At 37.5% G+C, this 24,615-nt stretch overlaps 1 protein-coding gene across 1 annotated transcript in view; it reads right to left on the minus strand.

The window, feature by feature from the left end:
- The window catches only part of DENND5B (DENN domain containing 5B), a 219,489-nt gene extending 200,036 nt beyond the window's left edge, over positions 1 to 19,453 (minus strand). Inside the window, exon 1 of the mRNA XM_036759004.1 lies at positions 19,031 to 19,453. Coding sequence (XP_036614899.1) covers positions 19,031 to 19,157 — 127 coding nt within the window. The 5' untranslated portion in view covers positions 19,158 to 19,453. The remainder of the gene's footprint in view (positions 1 to 19,030) is intronic.
- Positions 19,454 to 24,615: the final 5,162 nt, after the last annotated feature.

Below are 24,615 nucleotides of genomic sequence, written 5' to 3' on the forward strand. Positions count from 1 at the left end.
AGAGGGAGAAAATTATATATATATATATATATATATGAAAACAGGACAGAGGGAAATACACGGTAATCATAATTATGAATGTGAATGAGATGAACTTACCCATAAAAAGGAAGTGGACATCAGAGTGGATTAAAAAACAGACTCCTACAAGATGTTATTTACATGAAAGACATTTGAAATACGGAGACACAGAGTAAAGATAAGAGGCTGAAGAAGAATCTATTGTGCTTCAGCTGAAATTTAAAAAAGCAGGAGTAGCAATCATGATCACAGACAAAGCAAAAGCATCTATTTTGATCTAATTAAAAGAGACAAGGAAAGAAACTACATCTTACTAAAAGATATCATAGACAATGAAGTAAAATCAATACTAAATATATATGCACCAATTGGTATAGCATCCAAATTTCTAAAGGAGAAGTTAAATACATTACAGGAGGAAATAGCAAAATTATACTAGTGGTGGACCTCAACTTTCTCCTCTCTGAACATGATAAAATAAACAAGAAAGATGTTAAGAAGGGGAATAGAATTTTAGAAAAGTTAGATCTGACAGACCTCTGGAGAAAACTTAATGGGGATAGAAAGGAATATACCCTTTTCTCAGTAGTACACAACACCTACACAAAAACTGACCATGTATTAGGAAATAAAAACATAACAATCAAATGCAGAAAGGCAGAAATATTCATTGCATCCTTTTCAGATGATGGACAGATAGATTAAAAATTAATTGGAAACTAAATAATCTAATCCTAAAGAATGAGTGCATCAAACAACAAATCATAGATATTTTCATCAAAGGAGAATGATAACATTGAGATAACATACCAAAATTTATGAGATTCAGCCAAAGCAGTACTTAGAGGAAATTCTATATCTTTACATGTTTACATCAATAAAATAGGGAAAGATCAGATCAATGAACTGTGTATGCAACTAGAAAAGTGAGAAAAAGAAAAAAAATTTTAAATCTCCAATTAAACACCACATTGGAAATCCTGAAAATCATAGGAGATATTAATAAAATTGAAAGTGAGAAAACTATTGAATAATAAAACTAAGATAAATCTTATAAAAAAAACAACAAAAAGAGATAAGCCTTGGGTTAACTTGATTAAAAAGAAGAAGAAAACCAAATTACCAGCTTTACAAAGGAAAAGAGTAAACTGACCAGCAATGAAGAAATTAAAGAAATAATTAGGAACTATTCCGCCTAATTGTATGTCAATAGATCCAAAAATCTAAATGAAATGGAAGAACATATACAAAAATATAAATTCCCCAGATTAACAGAAAATAAAACAAAACACTTAAATAGCCCCATTTTAGAAAAAGAAACTGAACAACCCATCAATGAACTTCCTAAGAAAAAATCTCCAGGGTCAGATGCCAGATAGATTCACACATGAATTCTACCAAACATTTAAAGAACAATTAACTCCAATACCATGTCAACTATTTGGAAAAATAGATGAAGAAGGAATCCTACCAAATTCTTTTTATGACACAAGCATGGTGCTACACCAATACCAGGAATAACCACAATGGAGAAAGGAAACTATAGGCCAAATTCCCTAATGAATATTGATACAAAAAATTTAAATATAATACTATCAAGGAGATTACAGCAATATATCATTAGGATCATACACTATGACCAGGTGGGATTTATGCCTGGAATGCAGGACTAGCTCAATATTAGGAAAACTATCAGCATAATTGACTACATCAATAACAAACCCAACAGAAATTATATGATTATCTTAATAGGTATAGGAAAAAAACTTTTGACAAAGTACAACATTCATTCCTATTAAAAGTACTAGAGAGAGACAGGTGGCATCAGTAGATATAGCACTGGCCCTGGAGTCAGGAAGATCTGAATTCAAATTTGGCCTCAGACACTTTCTAGCTGTGTGACCCTGGGCAAGTCAATTAACACCAATTGTCTCAACCTCCACCCCCACCCCCAATATAAAACAACTCACACCAAAAACACATCAGAGAGCATAGGAACAAATGTAGTTTTCCTTAAAATGAAAAGTAGCATCTATCTAAAACCATCAGGAAGTATTATTTGTAATAGATAAGCTAAAAGCCTTCCCAATGAGATCAGAGGTGAAGCAAAGCTGTCCATTTTCACCACTATTATTCAATATTGTACTAGAAATGTTAGCTAAAGCAATAAGAGAAGAAAAAAATGGAAGGAATTAGAATATGCAATGAAACAAAACTATCACTCTCTGCAGATAATAGGATAGTATACTTAGAAAATCCTAAAGAATCAACTAAAAAAGTAGTTGAAATAATTAACAACTCTAGCGAAGTTGTAGGGTATAAAAATAAACCCATATAAATCATCAGTATTTCTATATATTATCAACAAAGCCTAGCAGCAAGAGATAGAAAGAAAAATTCCATTTAAAATAACTAAATAATATAAAATACTAGGAAAGAATTTTTGACCAAACAAGAGATAGAGAACATTAGGAGATGTAAAACAGACCAATTTGATTATGTTAAACTAAAAATGTTTTGCACAAAAAAACCCAATGCAATCCAGATTAAAAGGAAAGCAGTAAGTTGGGAAACAATTTTCACAGCAAGTATCTTTAATAAAGGCCTCATTTGGGAGCCAAGATGGCGGCTGGTAAGCAGGAACTAGTATGAGCTCCGTACCGAGTCCCTCCAAAAACCTATAAAAAATGGCTCTGAACCAATTCTACAACGGCAGAACCCACAAAACAGCAGAGGGAAGCAGGGCTCCAGCCCAGGACAGCCTGGATGGTCTCTGGGTGAGGTCTATCCCACACGGAGCTGGGAGCTGGGAACGGAGTGGAGCAGAGTCCAGCGTGGGCGGCGTGGACCATCCAGACCAGAAGCCGGGAGGAGGGGGCTCTAGCGCACTGAATATGTGAGCTGCGGCAGTTACCAGACTCCTTAACCCACAAACACCAAAGACTGCGGAGAAGGTTAGTGGGAAAAGCTGCAGGAGTAGAAAGAGTTCCCGGTTTGGCTTCCAGCCCCGGGGGCAGCGGAGGTGGGGCAGCTACAGCTGTTGTCACTTCCCGCTCCAGGCCCACCTGGTGGGAGGAATTAAGTGGCGGATCAGAGCAGGAGTGCACAGCCTGCTGAAGATCTAAGCCCAGTCCGGGTTGGGGGTTGGGTAAGGAGCAGTGCTGGTGTGGCAGAGCTGGCACATCCCCCCCAAACGTGGAACATAGAACTCTGTAGTCTACAAGCAGTCATACCCCGCTGAAAAACTCAAAGGTCAAGTTAGTTGGCTGGGAATATGGCCAGGCAGCGAAAACGCACTGAAATTCAGTCTCAGACTTCGCATTCTTTCTTTGCTGACAAAGAAGACCAAAACATACAGCCTAAAGAAGTCAATAAAGTGCAAGAGCCTACACCAACAGCCTCCAAGAAAAACATGAACTGGTCCCAGGCCATGGAAGAGCTCAAAAAGGATTTGGAAAAGCAAGTTAGAGAAGTAGAGGAAAAATTGGGAAGAGAAATGAGAAGGATGAGAGAAAACCATGAAAAACAAGTCAATGACTTGCTAAAGGAGACCCAAAAAAATACTGAAAAATACACTGAAGAAAACAACACCTTAAAAAACAGACTAACTCAAATGGCAAAAGAGCTCCAAAAAGCCAATGAGGAGAAGAATGCCTTGAAAGGCAGAATTAGCCAAATGGAAAAGGAGGTCCAAAAGACCACTGAAGAAAATACTACTTTAAAAATTAGATTGGAGCAAGTGGAAGCTAGTGATTTTATGAGAAATCAAGATATTATAAAACAGAACCAAAGGAATGAAAAAATGGAAGATAATGTGAAATATCTCATTGGAAAAACCACTGACCTGGAAAATAGATCCAGGAGAGAGAATTTAAAAATTATTGGACTACCTGAAAGCCATGATCAAAAAAAGAGCCTAGATATCATCTTTCAAGAAATTATCAAGGAGAACTGCCCTGATATTCTAGAGCCACAGGGCAAAATAGAAATTGAAAGAATCCATCGATCACCTCCTCAAGTAGATCCCAAAAAGAAATCTCCCAGGAATATTGTCGCCAAATTCCAGAGCTCCCAGATCAAGGAGAAAATACTGCAAGCAGCCAGAAAGAAATAATTTGAGTATTGTGGAAACCCAATCAGAATAACCCAAGATCTGGCAGCCTCTACATTAAGAGATCGAAGGGCTTGGAATACGATATTCCGGAGGTCAATGGAGCTAGGATTAAAACCTAGAATCACCTATCCAGCAAAACTGAGTATCATGCTCCAAGGCAAAATATGGACTTTCAATAAAATAGAGGACTTTCAAGCTTTCTCAGTGAAAAGACCAGAACTGAATAGAAAATTTGACTTTCAAACACAAGAATCAAGAGAAGCATGAAAAGGTAATCAAGAAAAAGAACAAGAAAAAGAAATTTCAAGGGACTTACTAAAGGTGAACTGTTTTGTTGACATTCCTACATGGAAAGATGATGTGTATGATTCATGAGACCTCAGTATTAGGGCAGCTGAAGGGAATATGCATACATATATGTTTATGTATATATATGGGTGAATGTGTATGTATGTATATATCTATGTGTGTATGTGTGTGTGTATATATATACATATATATATATACACATATATATATATATATATATATATAGAGAGAGAGAGAGAGAGAGAGAGAGGGAGAGAGAGAGGGAGAGAGCAGACACAGGGTGAGTTGAAGATGAAGGGAAGATATCTAAAAGAAATAAAATCAAATTAAGGGATGAGAGAGGAACATACTGAGAGAGGGAGATAAGGAGAGATAGAATGGGATGGATTATCTCCCATAAAGGTGGCAAGAGGAAGCAGTTCTGTGGGAGGAGGGGAGAGGGCAGGTGAGGGGGGAATGAGTGAACATTGCTCTCATCAGATTTGGCCTGAGGAGGGAATACCATACATACCCAATTGGGAATCTTACCCCACAGGAAAGAAGAGGGAAGAAGATAAAAAAAATGGGGGGATGATGAAGGGGAGGGCAGATGGGGGTGGAGGTAGTCAAAAACAAACACTTTCGAAAGGGGACAGGGTCAAGGGAGAGATAAAGGGGGATGGGTTGGGAAGGAGCAAAATATAGTTAGTCTTTCACAACATGAGTATTGTGGAAGGGTTATACATAATGATACACATGTGGCCTATGTTGAATTGCTTGACTTCTTGGGGAGGGTGGGTGGGAAGGGAAGAGGGGAGAGAATTTGGAACTCAAAGTTTTAAAAACAGATGTTCAAAAACAAACAAAAATGTTTTTGCATGCAACAAGAAAATAAGATACACAAGCAATGGGGCGTAAAAATTTATCTTGCCCTACAAGAAAGGAAGGGAAAAGGGGATGGGAGGGGAGTGGCGTGACAGAGGGGAGCGCTGACTGGGGAACAGGGCACCCAGAATATATGCCATCTTGGAGTGGGGGGGAGGGTAGAAATGGGGAGAAAATTTGTAATCCAAACTCTTGTGAAAATCAATGCTGAAAACTAAATATGTTAAATAAATTTTAAAAAATTTATAAAAAAAAAGAAGTTATAAAAAAAAACAAAATAAAAAAATAAAGGCCTCATTTCTCAAATATATTAAGAACTGAGTCAAATTTACATGAATATGCTCAAATTTACATGAATATAAGTCATTTCACAATTGGTAAGTGGTCAAAGGATAAGAACAGGCAGTTTTCAGAGAAAGAAATCAAAGCTATGTATAGTCATATGAAAAATTCTCACATGAAATATGTCTGCTCATCATTTTTTATAGCACAGTAATATTCCATTAAAATCATAGAACTTGTTCACCCATTCCCCAAATAATGGGTAGCCCCTCAATTTTCAATTCTTTGCCACCACAAAAAGAGCTATCATAAATATTTTTGTACATGTAAGTCCTTTTCCCTTTTTTATGATCTCTTTTTGATACAGATCTAGTAATAGTATGTCTGGATCAAAGGGTATGCATGGTTTGATTGCCCTTTGGACATAGTTCCAAATTGCTCTCCAGAATGGTTTGATCACTTCACAACTCTACCAACAGTAGATTAGTGTCCCAATTTTCCCACATCCTCTCCAACATTAATCATTTTCCTTTCCTGGCATATTAGCCAATCTGATCAGTGTGAAGTGGTGCCTCAGAGTTGTTTTAATTAGCATTTCTCTAATCAAAAGTGATTTAGAGCAATTTTCACATGACTATAGATAGCTATGATTTCTTTCTCTGAAAACTGCCTGTTTTTATCCTTTTGACCATTTATCAATTGTGGAATGACTTGTACTCATGTAAATTTGACTCAGTTCTTTATATATTTGAGAAATGAGGCCCTTATCAAACACACTTGCTATGAAAATTATTTCCCTGCTTTCTGCTTTCCTCCTTATCTTGTTTGCATTGGTTTTGTTTGTGCAAAACCCTTTTAATTTAATATAATCAAATTTGTCCATTTTACATCTCATAATGTTCTCTATTTCTTGCTTGGTCATAAATTCTTCCGTTCTCCAACTCTCACATGAGATCTCACATGGCTAGGCCACCTTCTTTTGCATTTTTTTTCATTAATTCCATTGATATTCTTGAACTTTTGTTCTTCCAGATGAATTTTTTTCCTAGCTCTGTAAAATAATTTTTTGGTAGTATGACTTGTACGGCACTGAGTAAGTAAATTAATTTAGGTAGAATTGTCATCTTTACTATATTGTTTCAGTTTGCCCATGAGTAATTAATATTTTTCCAGTTGCTGAGATCTGGCTTTATTTGCATGAAAAGCATTTTGTAATTTTGTTCATATGGTTCTAAAGTTTGTCTTAGCAGGTAGATTCCCAAGTTTTTTATGTTGTCTACAGTTTTAAAAAATGGAATTTCTCTATCTCTTGCTCCTGGACCTTATTGGTAATATATAGAAATGTTGATGATTTATATGAGTTCATTTTATATCCTGTAATTTTGTGCTAAGTTGTTAATTATTTCAACTTTTTTTAGGTGATTCTCTATGGTTCTTTAAATATTCCATCATAATTTCTCAAAGACTGATAATTTTGTTTCCTCGTTGCCTATTCTAATTCCTTCAATTTCTTTTTTTCTCTTGCTATAGCTAACATTTCTAGTACAATATTGAATAATAGTGCTGATAATGGGCATCCCTGCTTTATCCCTGATATTACTGGGAAGGCTTCTAGTTTATCCCCATTACAGATATTATTTATCATTTTAAGGAAAGCTCCAATTACTCCTATGCTCTTTAGGATTTTTAATAGGAACAGGTGTTTATTTTGTCAAAATGTTTTTGCGGGTTTTTTTTGCATGTATTGATATAATCATATGAATTCCGTAAGTTTTGCTTTTGATATACAATTATATTGATAGTTTTACTAATATTGAACCAGCTCCATATTCCTGGTATAAATCCTATCTGGTCATAGTGTATGATTGTGGTGATATATTACTGTAATCTCTTTGCTAAAATTTTATTTAAAATTTTTGCATCAATATTCATTAGAGAAATTGGTATATAGTTTCCTTTCTCTGTTTTGGCTTTTCCTGGTTTAGGTGTCAGCATCATATTTGTACCATAAAAGGAATATACTAGGACTCCTTAGGGAAGAATTCTAAATGTCAAGCTGATACCGTAGAGAAAATATGAAATGAAAGTTCTTGAGAAAGGAACATAATATGTTCATATATGCACTTTAAAAGGATTGTTTTGGCAGTTGTGGAAGAAGTATTTAGGAGAGGAGAGAATGAAAAATGGAAAGCCAATATGGAAGCTATCTATCTACTGATAATCTGGGTAAGAGCTGATGGGGCTTAAACTAAGGTAGAAGCTATGTGAATGGAAAAGAGATGAATGTAAGAGATATTATAGAGTTTTAATATTGGTAAAACTTGGCAACTTATTGGGAGTGAAGGCAGGAGTAGAGTCAAGAATGAACCCAAGGTTCCATACTATATAAGTAGAAAGAGGGTGGTACAAGCAATCAATACTGGAAAATGGATAAGTTTTTTGAATCAAATAAGTCGTATATAAGACACGTTGAGTGTGACTTCTTGTGGGATTTCTAAGTGGAAATGTCTCAGAGGAATTGACAACTCTGGACTAGAACTCAGGAAAGAAAATTAGGGTACATATTAGATATAAAAGGCACATCTAGGTGGTGTAGTGGAAACAGTGCTAGCCCTGGAGTCAGCAGGACCTAAGTTCAAATCCAGCCTCATACTTACTAGCTTGTGACCCCAGGCAAGTCACTTAATATTTGTCTCAGTTTCCTCATCTGTAAAATGAGCTGGAAAAGGAAATGGCAAACCATTTATTGATTTTTGCCAAGAAAACCTCAAATAGGGTCATGAAGAGTCGAACACGACTAATTACCTAAATAACGACTACTACAACAACTAGACATAAAGATGAATAGTACTCAATTCTTAAACTGACATAATTTATAGTGTACTAAGTCTATGAAGAAAGCATTTTATAAACCTTAAATAGGGATAAGGACTGAACTGACGATTTTACTGGTATAGGGAACTCTCAAAAGATAGACCTTCTCACCAATTTATGGATTTAGAGACTTATCATCAAGAGCATTGAGAGGTTAAGTGATTTGCTCAGAGTCACATAGCCAGTAGAGACTTGAAGCTAGGTCTTCCTGGCTTCTATGCCAGACTACATATACTACATATACAGACTACATACCTGTAAAATGTTATTATTAGTTTGGTCATGTGTAAAATGGTAGGGGGTGGGAGGTCGAGAGGGGAAATATTCTAGATTCTCTCTGAAGTCATTCCTGTTCTTAACACTGTTTAATTCTGTCAGGAAGCTACAATATATTGTTTGAATTTGGACTTTTTGGCCTCATACTTCCTCAAAGTTCTTACTAAACCTACTACACCAAGATACCAAAGCTAAAAACATGAACCTCAAAAGACAGCTCAGAGCATGATTTGTGGTAGTGACTCCACCCTATCAGGCTTCCTTTAGCTGCATTTAAAAGCTATTCCACTCTGCTTTGAGGAACTAAATTGAAGAGTTAAAGATCATACTGATAACTGAACTACCTTTAGATCCAATGAAGTCCATCTGGCATTTTCCCCCTCCACTAAAACCTGTGATTTCATTGATACATGTATGGCAGTTCTGGCAAGTCTTCTATAACTTACAGTCTGAGAGAACTGCCTGGGTTCCTTGAGGGTTAATTGATTTGCCCACTCACACAATGAAGGTATTAAATGAATCACTTGAACCTAGGTCTCCCAATCTAATGAAGGCCTTAAAAGTCTAGTACACTCCTCCAAATTCAAAGAAGAAGAAACTGAGGGCCAGAGAGATAAAAGTGTCCAAGGTCATACAGTTAGTAACAGAACCAGGATTAGAATGCTTCAGACTCCCAGTGTAGTGTTCTTTTGTTGTTCTGTTATTTTTATTCATGTTCGACTCTTTATGACCCTATTTAGCATCTTCTTGACAAAGATATTGAGAGTGGTTTGCTTCTCCAGCTCACTTTAGAGATGAGGAAAGTGAGGCAAATAGGGTTAATGGACTTGCCCAGAGTCACACAGTAAGTGTCTGAGGCCTGATTTGAACTTAGATCTTCCTGACTCCAGGCCCACACTCCATCCACTGCGCCACCTAGCTGCCCATGTAGTGTTCGCTATGATGATGTTCTAGCAGAAAGAGTATTAGATTTGAAGATCCGGGGCTTAGGTTTCAATCCTAGCTCTAACTTATTGCCTGTGTGAGCATGGGAAAGTCACGTAGCCATGATACACCTAACAGATGCTTTTTAAGTTACTTCGTATCTCTAAATATATGATCCTAGAATCTTGTCAGAAGAACCTAATTTATAGCTGCTCATTAGATATTTGCCCAAGTTGTCTTCTTCACCTATAAGTCTTTGTGTGTGTCTGTGTGTATGTATGACTATATACATATACACACATATACAAACACACACATATACACACACACATATATGTATACAGGAATACATGTAGGACCTGTGATTTCATTATCACAGGGAACTTCTGGTGTGGGAACTCCCTCCACCAATAGCTGAGGCAAATGTTTATTATTTTATGATTTAGTAGCTGTGCTAAGCAGATCCTTGAGTCAGCCTAGTTAAATTACTAGCCCCAGAGAATGCATCTAAGAGCCACATCCACTGGGGACAGAAGAATATTGATAGCCCTATTTGACTAAGAGAATCAACTCGAAAGGTCCAGAAGGGAGAAGAGAGAAAGGAAAGTTCAGAGGATTCATTAGCCAATTTGGCAGGCATTATTCAATGAGGGAATTTGCCAGGGCTTCTAAGAAACTCGCTTCCCTCCACCCTACCAAAAAACAAAACAAAACAAACAGATAATGATCTTTTGAAGATTTTATCCCTCCAACGGTGACACGGATGTGGAATGAATAAAGAGATGGATAGGTGGATGGATACATAGACCGATGGAACATCATTTTGGCTCTTAAATGAAAGATGGACTAGACTGAGGAGAGACTTGTGACAGCACTCAGCATGGTGGCCCTGCATGGAGATGCTCAGCAAAAGTTTGTTGAGTGAATGTAAGAGATGCTCAGAATTAGATTAGACTCCATCCTCAAACTCCAGAAATGTTTGCAGTGAATTTGGAAAAGCAACACAGAAAAACTAGGGTCAAAGAAGGCAAACATACATACATACATACAGGTGTATTGTATGTGTTTATTATATGTATATACATGTATGCACACACATATGTAAGTATATACACACATATATGCTACCTATCCAGTCTTCCTGATTACACATGCGCACGCACACACACATACACACACACAAACTAGGGCTCCAGAAGATAAAAGCAAACTTAACAAGTGGTTAAGAAGATGGTGTCTGATAAAGGGATTTGGATTTTTAGGCCACAGTTTAAATTATAGTCATTGCAGTTTGCATCCAGTGATGGAGTGCACCTACCAAGGAGTAGTAAAAAATGTATTTGCTTAGTATCTTGCAAATAGAAAAGGCCTTAAAATGAAAATGAAGGAAGAGGGAGAAAACAGTCTAGCTATATCTTCCAAGTTAGATACCACAGACAGTGGCTACAATGTAGAAAGAACAGTAGAGACGCTCAGATATTCACAATTAACAAAATTAGAGAAGCCAGCAATAAAGCATACGAACTCAAACAGTAAGGAAGGTTGAATTCAGTTAGAATCATGACAAAAATAAGGTTTAGGAAAAGCATACCAAAAAAAAAATAGGGTTTTGTTTTGTTTTGTTTTATGCAGGGAAAATGGGTATTAGAATTGTAATTTAATTCTACTCATAAGGAAATCTAGAAACCAGAGGAAAGTAACATGGTCGGGAATAACTAAGTAAAGATCAATATGGGCCATGGCAAAAGAACTACATTTATACTGAACATCTTTCTTCAGCTGAAGGAGATAATTAAGTATTTTTGCTTAAAGAATCTCTGATTGGTCCACTAGATCATAAAGAATAAGCATAAAAAGGAAGTTTATTATATCAACAACAATCTATTATCAGTCTCAGTGAGTGTAAAATGTTTAAATAACAATAAAGCAACAACAAAGTCTGAAAAATCACATAGAAGAAAGATCAAAATGTAGCTTACAAGTAAATTGGATGTTTATTCAAGTTTATATCTTTTAACAATAAAATAAATAAATTACTAGCCTCAGATCATACAATTTGCAAGCATCATGTGAGAGAGGATTTGAAGCCAAGTTTTCTCTACTTTATGCCATGTCAAGGTGCCTTTATTATGCCACAAATTATTATGTATATTATTTAGATACAAGTATATTCCACAACAAGATATACAAGACTCAAAAGTAGTAAGGGAATCATCCAGTGGGGGCAGAGGGTAAAAGAGAACAAGCATTTGTTAAGTGCCTACTATGTGCCAGGCTGTGCTAAAGGCTTTACAAATATTATCTCATTTTATTCTCACAACAACCATGTAAAGTAGGCGCTTTATGATCCTTATTTTACAGTTGAGGAAACTGAGGCAGACATAAGTTAAGTGGTCTGCCCAGGGTCACACAGCTAGTAAGTGTCTGAGGCCAGATTTGAACTCATGAAGATGAGTCTTCCTGACTCCAAGCCCAGTGTTCTATCCATTAAGCCACCTAGCTGCCCTAAGTTAGGTACAATTGAGAAAATAGGTAATATTGGTAAGTTTTAGCAGATATCTTGGTGAAAAAAAAGTCTAGTTCTATAAATTCTCTGTCCTTATTTACCTGTGGTGCTTCCTAATATATATTCAATTTTGACAGGTCATTAATAGAATTTTAACAAAAGGGTAAACTGAGATACTTCTCTACAAGATAACATTTATTGGCATGCTACCTGTCAATAAATGGGTCTGTGTCTTGCCAAAGACCTGGAGTCAAAGGACAGTTCCCCTTATATAGGTTTTGAGAAGTATAGAATAAAGAACAGAGCAGGGTAGAAGACATCATGGAATTAAGGATAATCTGACTGGTTAGAGAGCTGAAGTGCAAGGAACAACATGATTGGTTGGAAGTTTGGTAATGGAGGCTAGCAACAGCCCTGCTTCTTCTCTCATGAGACAAAGAAGTGCTTATTGAGTAGAGATAGTGACCCAAACTTTGCACAACAAATCAGTAATCCTTGAAGGATAGCTTGTTGGAATAAAGATATCAGGCCCAAACTCCCTGGCATTCTTACTCCAAGGTCAGTTAAATTCTTTGAGGCCGGAGAGCTGGATTTTTTAAGTTAATCTGTCGCAGGCCAGCTGAACTCTGAACTAAGTTCAGAGACAAAGAACCACAACTTAAGCAATTACAGGACAAAAACAGGTACAGGGCAAAATCAATTACTTGCAAGTAGGATCAATAAAAAAAAGGTACAGGATCAATCTTAATCTTCTCATAGGTCTAGGGGATGAAACACATGGAAGCCATCTATAACAAATTAGAGAAACATGAAAAAATTATCAGATCTATGAATAGGAGAAAATTTATAATCAAAGAATAAAGAGGGGGCTCACTTATGGAAGGAGTGTTGAGACTCTGGGCAAGCCATTGACCTACCGCCCACCCCCTACCCCCCGCTTTGATAACCCAGACAGATATTGGTGCTTCTCTGGTAACTATGAATTGTGATTTGGATCAGACAAAGTCAGCTTGTAGAAGCTGCCGAGCATTATGAAACCTTCCATGAAATGATGGGGGGAAGGTTATGGCAAGATGCAAAAGGCCTCACTCTCAACTCCATGGCCTGTGAAAATCTCTGGAGGATTTACACGATGCTAGCAGAAAGAATGTTGAATGACAAACAATACAAACACGCCATCAGGACTCTACTGAAAGCTTGTGAAAAAGCCAAAGAAGGGGGTGACAAAAAGATGGAAGGAGAAGCTGCCTTTGCTTTAGGCTTAGTGTATCATGTGGCTGGAGAGTTTGAATAGGCAAAATCAGCTCTCAACACCTTCTCAGATATCTCCATAGGCCTAGATGATGCTATTGGCCTAAGTAGGGCCTATGAAGCCATAGCGGAGGTCCTGGTAAGCCAAGGAAACATGATGGAAGCCCTTGCTTTCTTGGAAAAAGTTGTGGAAACTGCAAAAAATGCTCACCAAAGAAGAAGAATGGTAGAAGCCTGTACAATCCTTGGGGTCATTTACAATGCAGAAGGATTTTATACATAAGTCTGAGAGTTCTTTAAGCAAGCTTTTGATACAACCACTGAGTTTATGGATATCCTGTTGGTGGATGAGACCAAAGTCCCCTATGGAATTGCCAAGGCTCACCAGATGATGATAGCAGTTAACAGTTGCATAGAATCTGCTGACTTCGACAGCCTCAGTCACCTTCTGAAGTGGAAGAAGAACCAAAGTAACATTTTCCCAGAACCCATTCTTGAGAAGTCTAGTGACTCCAGAGACAAGAGGCTTTCCAGGAGCCAGATGCTGACAGCTGTCAGGAATCTAAAGAGTGTGATTCTTGAAGCGGCTTGAATAGCCAAAAATCAGAAAGATATAAAATCACCTTGAACCTTGAGAATTTTATTAAGATAGGAATATCAGCGTAGGTATAGATAGACACAATAAAAGCCACCATGATTATGTTTTTATACAATTGTGAAATTCACAGGAATCAATAATATGGTAGTCTAGACTATTAAAATCCATAAAATAAAATGCCCCCCAAAAGATTAGAAAAATATCACTTAGCAAGAAAATGAATGACATGTTAAAACTGTCATTTTTTTCTTCTGTCTCAAGAATAGTGACACTAGGAATTAAAAGTTTAGTTAACTGTTTCAAGTAATAAAATAACTATAAATAGATCCATTTAAGGCTTCTTCTTAGCTAACCAAAAAAAAAAAAATAGTACTTGCTAAAATTCCAGAGATGCTTTTCTGTAAGGAATGAATCTTTTTGCAAAAAGTACCACTATGTTCTTCAGGGCTGTTGCAAATATTTCAGTGTCCTTGTGTAGAAAATCTATTGTATGTTGTCTTAGTTAACAATTTGTAACCTCCTCTGCCCAGATCAATAGTGATCGAGTGTAATCAGGACTTAGAGAAATCTAGAGTCCGGAGATCCTTAGAAAAATCTTGGGCCCCTCCCCCTTGATAAGCCCAGCAGGTTAGAAGGTTTAGTTGAAGTGAGTAGTAAAAGTCACTGATAAATTTTTAAGTACAGCAGATTTTTTTTTTACCACTTATAGGGTGATAAGTGCTAGAGAACTTTGTGAATATGTAAATCTATTAAAATATTATATTGTAATAAAGACTTTTTGTCCCTTTAAAAAAAAGAATAAAGAGAATAGAAGATAAAATGGATAATTTTGATTACATAAAATTTAAAAGTTTTTGCACAAACTCAATAAAAGCTAAGATTAAAAGAGAAACAATTGCAGGGAAAACATCTTTACAGTGTCTATAAACAAAAAAAGTTTCTCTGATAAAGGTCTAATTTCCAATTATATATATATATATATATATAGTATATAATTCAAATTTAAAAGAACAAAATTCATTCCCCGATGAATAAATGGTCTAAAGATATGAGGTCAGTTCTCGAGGGAAGAAATCCAGGTTATTCATAGCCATATTTTGAAAAAAAATGCTGTAAATCAGTATTAATTAGAGAAATGCAAATTAAGTCAGTTCTGAGATTCCATCTCACACCTCTCAGAGTGACAAAGACATCAAAAAAGGAAAGTAATAAATGTTGGAGGAACTGTGTGAAAATGGGCATAAACATGCAGTACTGGTGGATCTGTGAAGAGATACAACCATTCTGGAAAGCAATTTGGAATTATACACAAAGTTACTATACCATTACATATACCATTACTATACCATACAATTATTGCTATTCCTATACCCAAAAGAAATCAAAGAAAGAAGAAAAGCTCTTTTGTGTACAAAAATATATAGCAGCTCTTTTTCGGGTGGCAAAAATTGGAAACTAATAGAAGTCTATCAAATGAGGAATGGAATGGAATATTAAGTAAGAAATGAGGAAATAGATGATTTAAAAAAAATGGAAACTTACATAAACTGATAAAAAGTAAAATAAAACCATAAGAATAATTTATACTATAACATCAATATTATTAATCTGAATAATCTTAAGTACTTTTATAAACTGATGAAGAATGAAATGAGTCGAATCAAGAACAATTTATACAAACATTGTAGAAAACATTTAAAGCTGTAAGAACCATGATCAATACAATGACCAGAAGATTGATGATTCATACTGTTATGAGTAATAGAATGAGACTGATATATAGACATAGATATAGACAAATATGTCTTATTCTGCCTCATTTCTCAACCCAGAACAACTACCTTGACATAATTATGATATATATGTATATCTATATATAGATAGAGATAGAGATTTGTATACAGCCACTGAGGGAATTTGTTTTGCTTGACTATGAATATTTGTTGCTTTCTTTCCTTTTTTTTCAATGGAGTGGGATTAGGAGGGAAAGAAAAGACTTATTTTAATTAAAAAAGAGAGATGGGGGTGCTACAAATATGAAATGTTGCATACACTTTCAGATGAAGTCATGGTGTTATTGATTATACTTAACTATTTTACTTTTGTTACAAGAGACATCTCATGAATTAGTTTGTAAATGTAATGAAAAAACCGAAACATCAATAAAATATAAAATTTTTACATTTTTAAAAAGGAATAAAATCTAGAGGTTTGAAGACTGGGAAATAGATCTTGGTTAAATTCATTATATTACAAATAAAATGAAGCAAAAAAGAGGATTTTATACTTAAAAAAGTCAACTAAGTCTTTCTGGGGGCAGGGAGACAATTTGGTAAGAAAAATTGTAGCAAAAACTTGATCATTTTCAGAAAGACAAATTCATATTTATTAGCCAATTTCTATCAACTTCCAGAATACTTGCTTCCTGGGCCCTCTTATCTTCTCCCTCTATGATGATACCATCAATTGACATGGATTCAATTATCATCTCTATATCAATGATTCGCAAATCTATCTAGCCCTAACTTCTTTCCTGACCTCCAGTCTCACATTTCCAACTGCCTATTGGACACAGTTGGTGGTCTTGTAGACATTTTAATTTAACATGTCCAAAAGGGAACTCATTACCCTCTAAGCCCTCCCCTTATCTAAATTTTCCTGTTACTGTCAAGGGCACCAGTCCCAGTCATGAAGACTCCTAACCTAGATGTCACCTTTGATTACTCACTCTTCTCTCTAACCCCACAAATCCAATCTGTTGCCAAGTTTTGTACTGCCAATTCCATCTTTTTGACATCTTTCCTATATGCTCCCTTCTCTCCTCTGAAACTGCCTTCGGTGTGGGGTAGGCCCTCATAACTTTGCACCTGGACTATTTCAATAGTCTTGGTTGGTCTTTCTGCTTTAAAGCTATCCATTCCAAGCCATCCTCCACCCTGATGTCAAATTGATCTTTCTGAATCATAAGTCTGACCATGTTATCCCCCTATCCCATAAACTCCAGATGTTCCCTTTTATCTCTAGGATCTGACATAAAATCTTGTTTGGATATTAAAGTCCTTCATAACCTAATCTCTTTTTACCTTTCCAGGTTTCTTTACTTACCTTACTCCTTTCCACATATTCTATGATCCAGTGACACTTGGCATCCTTGATGTTCCTTACACAAAACACTTCATCATCTAATCAGTACTTTTTGACAGGCTGACTTCTACTGGAATTCTCTTCCTCATCCCTACCTTCTGGCTTCCTTGGCTTCCAACAAGAACTAGCCAAAATTCTGCATGCTACAAGAATCCTTTCCCAGTCCCCCTTAATGTTAGTGCCTTTGCTCTGTGGATTATCTCCAATTTAGCTTGTTTAGATCTTGTTTTCACATAACTGTTTGCGTATCATCCCCTTCATTTGATTGTAAGCTCCTTGAGAACAGGAATTGTGATTTGTCTTTCTTTATATCCCTAGAGTTTATTTAGCACAGTACCTGGGCACATAGTGGGCTTAAAAAAAAAGTTTTACTTGAAATGTATCCTGAATAAAATATAAATGTAAATAGCTGTTGTCAAAATTTCTAACACTGATCCAAAGTCCCCTCTAAAAGAGAAAAAACAAATCATGTGTTACTGAGATCAAGCCGGGGGAAAGCGCTCTGTAAACTGAAAGGCCTATATAAAACTGAGCCATTATTATGTCCAAAGGTACAGTTGGAAGCTGATCTGGAAGGTTATGATGTAACAGTGTTTAACAGCTACACAAATAAAGTTCAAGGGGTAAATGACACTTGTGACACTTGCTTCACTGGGGTGGGGGTGGGGTGGGGGTGACACTTGCTTTATTGGGGAAAAAGCTGGGTTTAAATAGCATGTAACTTTGCTGAAAGAATTTGGTGAGTTAATTTTCAAATTAAAACCTGTGCTATTTCTATAATACAGACTTCCGACTCTTCTCCACATTGTTAACACCCCAGCCCCGACTCCTGTGCACTGTTCTCCATCCCACAGCATTGGGCTGCCTAGTTCAGTCCTGCACTGCGCCATAAACAAGTAAAAGACGCTTGTACCACAAGGAAAACATTCAAGCACTTGAATTAGCATAGGGTTCAAGAAATGCAACCGCGATCTAATATATCACGTAATGTCAGGTCTAAAGGGTCCAAAGGTTACTTTGGTAGCTCTCTGACCCCAAATCTTTGCCAAATCCACAAAATTCCGAAAGTTAATCCTTTCGTTATCACAGAGCCAATAACACACAAAAACCCCAGAATATTCAAGCTTGAATAGAGCCGCACATCCCTTTGTGATATAATCAATCCCTGCCGACACGTTAGCTACCTTCCTGGAAGAAAACATGAGCAAGCTGGCCACAAGTAAATGGCCAAGATGTCATCTTTCTTGTCTCTTAAGGGGGCACCTTTTCTGTCCCCTTCACGCTGCACTACTTTTGGGGAGCGAAACTTCGCTGGGGAGAATAACGTGTCAATCACGGGGGAAAGGAGGCGGGGTGTCACTAGTAAAATGTGACGGCCAGGACACGAATTAAAGCAAAGCCCCGGAGTTAAAGGAGCTCCCCAGAGTCGTTTTTTGCCTCTATCTACAACAAACCGCCGCAGAGGCCTGTGGAAACAAGGCAGGCTATGCAAGGTGCCCTCCAGTCTCCAGTACAAAGACGCGCAGCGATCCGCAGCATCTCTCCTCTCCTCCCTGATCAACGGCCCTCCTTCCCCTCTTTATCAATAGTCCAGGGGCTGCTTAAGCAGTCCGGCGCTGGAGGGTGTGGGGGGGCTGCACATTTCACCCCCCCAGCAGTAGAAATAACGACGTCATCCAAAAGGAGCCAAGGCAGCGGGCCGTCCTGCTCCGGCGCCCCGAAGAGGCTGCGATCCACCTGGGCAGAGGTGATTGCCCAGCGTCCCTCAGGCTCTGCCCGCACCCGGGGAGGAGAATAAAGGAAATAACTGGCTTCCTTCCCCGCCTCCCTCTTCCCAACAAGCCTGGGCCGAAATCCTCGCACTCACCCGCTAGTTCATCAGGTTCCAGCCCGCTGTCCGCGTCAATCCCGCACAGCACGAAGTAATGGGCGAAGCGGCTGGGGGCTGAAGTCGGGCCGGAGCCCGGGCCAGGGGCCGCACTGGTCCCGCTCATGGTGGTCCTCAGGGATTACTACCGCTGTTTCGCCTGACCCGCGGCTGCAGGAGCCGCTTTCCAGGTCCTGGCGCCTCTCCTGGTCCTACGGCAACCGCGATGTCTCCATAGATGACTCTTGCTGGGGGCGGCTGCAGCCCCCAATCCTGTCCCGGATGCAGAGGGCGCAGCGGCACTAGAGGCCCTTCTCAGGATGGTGGGGAGGCTGGTCAGGGTAGGCGCAAGCCCGGTAGGTGAGAAAGCGTGCATCGGCTGCGCCTGCGAGTCTGGCGCCACTGTCAGCTGAGTGCAGGCCTTCAGTCAGTTCAGCTCGCGGGGGGCGGGGAGTGTGTACGCGCGCGCACTTGTGTCTCTGGGTCGGAGTGCGTGTGTGACGCTGTGGTTAGTATGGTGAATCCCCACCGGTGGGGTTGCGGTAGTGAGAGTTCTCTAGGGCTGTACTGTTCCAACTCTTATTTACCAAGCTACCTCTGGGTTACGTGGGAGAGGTATTTGCTGCATATCCTGCAGCACCCTCTAGAGGGAGGTGCGCTGATCCCATCCTAGTAGAAAAAGGGAAAAATGCGGCTAATTAGAGCTGAAAGGGGCCTTGGAGACCTTTAGTACAACTCCCATGTTTTTTAGATGAGAAAATTGAGGCTCAGAGAGACAAGACAGTAACCTGCCCAAGGGTCACATTCCCATTATATGGGACGGAAAATGTTAGATTTGGAAAGGACTATACACTACAAACTGGTGTGTTTGGGGTGTAAACATACAAAATGATGTGTATGGGGAGGACTAGCACCTCTGATGTGAGGGCTTGCCAAGTTCTTGTCAGGGCTGCTCATCCACCTTTGGTGCCCACCTGTCACCCAGCTCTCACCTGTAGCATGTAGAACGCCTGGGCAGATGGGCTAAATCAGGTTGAAGGTAACCACAGGGGATCGAACCCTTGGTGGGTTAGGGGCATCTACCCTAAGCATGTGAAGACTTTCCCTTGTAGAATGGGCAGATGAGAACAATTTGTTCCAATGGCCATGAATGGGGCTGAAGCATGCACAGAAGGACTTAGAGCTTGATCAGACATGGAAGACACCAAGGTGTCACTCATTGTATCAAAAAGAATTGAGAGAATAAGCATATGCAATGAGAAAGGAAAATTACCATTTTGCAAATGATATGATGGTTTGTTTAGAAAATCCTAAAGATTCAACCTATGATTAATTGAAATTGCTTTAGTAAAATAGCAGGATATAAAATAAACCCACAAAAATCACCAGCTTCAGAACAGCTATAGAATGTTTAAAGTATCTGTGACTCTACCAACGAACACTAGAATTACATGTTACGACTATCATACCACTACAGGGAAGGCAAGCCAGATTAGCTGAAAGAACGAAGTATCCTGAGGCAGCATGTACCAGGCAAGTCAAACCAACCCTGCCTTTTCAGGACCCTAAAGGAGATAGCCCAGAATGAGCCTTGTGAAAAACAATGGCCCAGGACTACTGTTCCAGATTCCAGCCCAGGCCCCACAGCCATCATTGACATAAAAAATCATTGTGGAAAAGGAGCCCACTTTCTTTGCTACCACCAACATCAACTGCTGACTAAGTGGTATTAACAGGTAGATAAGCTCCAAAGTCCTGAAGTGAAAGGACCCCTCAAACCAACATCCCTGCTTCTAGCCAAGCCCTCAAAGTCATCATCCTGAGAAATAACCACTATGAAGATGTGGCCTGGCACCTGCTTCTAAAGACGCTGCTTTCACAACTACTGAAGACCTAGAAAAAAAGAGTTTGCCACCAAATTCCTTGGCGTTGTCAAATGGTTCAACTTGAGAAACTGATATAACTTTTTCAGTGGAAATGATATTAAGGATGATATATTACCATCTGCCATATATATATGTATATATATGCACACACGTATGGTCTCCATTATTAGAATGTGAACTCGAATATAGAAACAATCATCATTTTCTATTCCTATCTGTAGCCTTCAGCATGTTGTTTTACCTATAGTAAGAACTTAATAAATGCTTTTTCATTAATTAGTTCATTCAAATACAAAATGTTCTTTACTGAAATAAAGACAACCAAATTATCAGAGAGAATATATTGATTCATTTGACGTTGACATTGATTCATGTCAAAATGATAAAAATAATTCTACCTTAACTATTTTACAGATTCAGTGCTATAGCAATAAAACTAACAAGGAGTTACTTTACAGAATTAAAAAAAATAATATAATTCATCTAGAGGAACAAAAAAAAGGTTAAGAATGTCAAGTGAAATCATGAAAAAAATTGGGAAAGAAGTCTTAACAATACTATCTCATACATGAAACAAAGTAATAATCCTAAAAAATACCTGGTACAGATTAAAAATTACGAAGTTAATCAGTGAAACAAATTAGGTATGTGAGACCCAGAAGCAATGAAACATAGTATCTCAGTATTCAATAATTCCAGAGACTCCAATTATTGGGATAAGGACTCACTCTTCAACAGAACAACTGGGAAATTTGGAAAGTAGTCAGGCAGAAATTTAGAACAGCCAGGATTTTACACTGCATGCTACAAGGTCCAAATAGATATGTGACCTAGATTTAAAAAGTTATATCATAAACAAATTTATAGGAAAATAGAAGGAGATACCTTTCATAGCTATGGATAGGGAAAGAATTCTTTTCCAAAGAAGGGTTAAAGAGGACTATGGGAGATAAAAATGGCTAGTTTTGATTATATAGAGTTGGAAAGGTTTTGTCCAAACAAAATTAATGGAATTAAAACAGAAATAATTAATTAGGGAGAAGAATCTTTGTAACAAATTTCTCTGATAATGTGATATCCACATTATATAAGGAATTGATGTAAGCATAAAAAAACAAGATCCATTCTCCAATGAGTAAGTGGTCAAAGAACATGAATAGGAAGTTATGAAAAGAAGAAAGAAAAACTGCCAACTACTTCATGAAAAAATGTTGAAAATTACTAATAATTAGAAAATCACAAATTAAAACAACTCACACCCATGATGAAAATGACAATTGTTGTAGAGGCTACTAACGTAGAACTATGAGTTCTCTGAATCGTTCTATAAATGAGTTTGAGACTATACCCAAAAAATCAGTGAACTTTGAATTTGTACCTTTAAATAAGCAATACCATTACTAGACATATGCTCCAAGAAGATCCACAAGAAATGATCCACATGCATAAAATATTATAGCAAAATTTATTATAGCAGAAATAACAAATGGAGAAAAATGATTGTCCATCAATTGGCAAATGGTTGAACAAATTATAATGAATAATCAGTGTTATTCCACAACAAGAAATTACTGAAGGGGAAGATTCAGAGAAACCTGGAAGGACTTTTATGAAATGACATAGAGTGAAATAGGAGGGGGAGAATTTATGCAATAACTACTCCACTGTTTAAGAACTATAACCAATTCAAAGACCAGCCATAATTCCAGAAGACTTATGATGAATCTTAGCATCGATGATAGAGGTGCGGAATAATACGAACATTCTCAAGCATGTCCAATATGTGGATTTGTTTTGTTTGGCTACTTTTTTGTTATATAGGATTATTTTTATTGGGCGGGATAGATTTGTCAGGAGGATTGAGTGCAGAAGTGATCATGATATAATAAAAGACCATAAATAAAACATTTTTTAAAAAAATACACACATGAGAGCATAAGGAAGCAGGGTTGTGGTGTTGGAGAGGCCATGCTGAATTTAATATATACTTTAAAAAACCCAAGCTGTATATAATATGTTTTGTCAGGTCATATAAAATCCTCTCTTTTTTTGTTCTTTTGTATAAGGAAATGTTTGTGCTTGTTGATATCTGTTAAACTCATAAAATTAAAGAAAATTGAAATTTAGAATAATAAAAAAAAGAAACAACCTTCCCTTGATCTTTCTTCTCTCTCCCGCTGGAAATAGTGTCAGGACCATTTGAGTCTATCCCTGTTGGGATTGGGTGGAGAGGACTAATAATCGTCCCTCCACCTTGGAGAAATGGCACCAAAAATATACTGTGGGCCTGAACTTGGGTTTTGGGCCCCTGCCTGCCTCTTTCCTGAGTATAGGTAACCAAATGGTGATCCAAAGGTGGCCTTTTCTAATCTTAGAGAGGCAACCTTATGGTTTTAAAAGGTCAAAGATAAAAAAAAAAAGAGGTCAAAGATCCCATTGCTGAGTGGCCGCAAAGTTCTACATTGGAGCTGCTGGAATTGAGGCTCAACTCCTGATCAGGCTTTCCAGAAGACCTGGACCTAGAGATAATCGTTTGGAGGATTATTTCTATTTCAAAATGAAATATAAAATGTCACTTCAGCAGTCTTGCAAATTGCATTATGTTAGCTATCATGACTATTAAGTTTTAAGGTATCAACTTCCCAGGACAGCAGAGCAGCAAGTTACATTGTTGCTTTTGTTCATTCTATTCATTGCTTCTCTGTTCATTTTCATATGAGCATGTAGACCTTATGTATCTTAAACATTTATAAGTAAATAGCTTTCCTATACCTGAGCTACATTGTAACCCCCACTACCTTTCTAGTCACCATTTTTAGGAATGCCCTACACATAAGGCAAAAGCTAAGTTTTAAGTAATTTTTCCCAGGGATAGGGACATAAAAAGAAAAAGGGTGTAAGATAAGCAGCTTGACTTCTCTTTTAGGTAGTAAGTCTTCCTTAGGACTGAAGGAGGTTATTGCATGTGTTGGTCCAGAGCAGAGGGTCCCTTAGTGGAGAAGGAAAGGGCCCAGTACCCCAACCCAGGAGCAGGTTGTTATTGTTAAATATGATGGTTATCAATGACTAAGAATTTTTCATTTATTCAGAAATGAATTCTACTGTTTCTTAATTTACTTTTCTATTTAATTTCATCTGAAAAAGGGAAGGCTAGTCTTCGATTATCAAACTACTTTGTCAGGAGTTTACTTTAAGAAGCATATCCAGGAGATTTAAACTTCACAGATTTTGATTCATAGTTCTTAGTGCGAGGCTCACAAGTTTCTAATAACCTATTACTATTCCAATCCACACTAATCTTTCCTTTTTCGCAACTCCTATTTTACTTTTAGTCATAATCACAGAATCTTAGAGTTCATCTGCCCCAACCCCCACCTACAACATAAATGCCTTTTAAAATATTCTTAATAACTGATCATACCTTCTGCTTGAAGATCTATAATGACAGGGGACTCTTTACCTTATGGGGTAGCTTATTCCACTCTCAGATAGTGTTAATTGTTAGGAATTAGGTTCCTAATAATTAAAAGAATTATAATCTTTATATTAAGTAGAAATCTTTCTTTCTGCAGTTTCCACCTATTGCTCCTTATTCTGCTCTCTAGAACCAAAAAACAAATTGAATTCCTTCTCTATGTGAAACCAATACTCCATACTTTAGTACTTAATTGTATTTATATTTTCCATATCTATATCTCC

This window comes from Trichosurus vulpecula, chromosome 5, assembly GCF_011100635.1.
Source record: "Trichosurus vulpecula isolate mTriVul1 chromosome 5, mTriVul1.pri, whole genome shotgun sequence".
NCBI classification, from domain to species: domain Eukaryota; kingdom Metazoa; phylum Chordata; class Mammalia; order Diprotodontia; family Phalangeridae; genus Trichosurus; species Trichosurus vulpecula.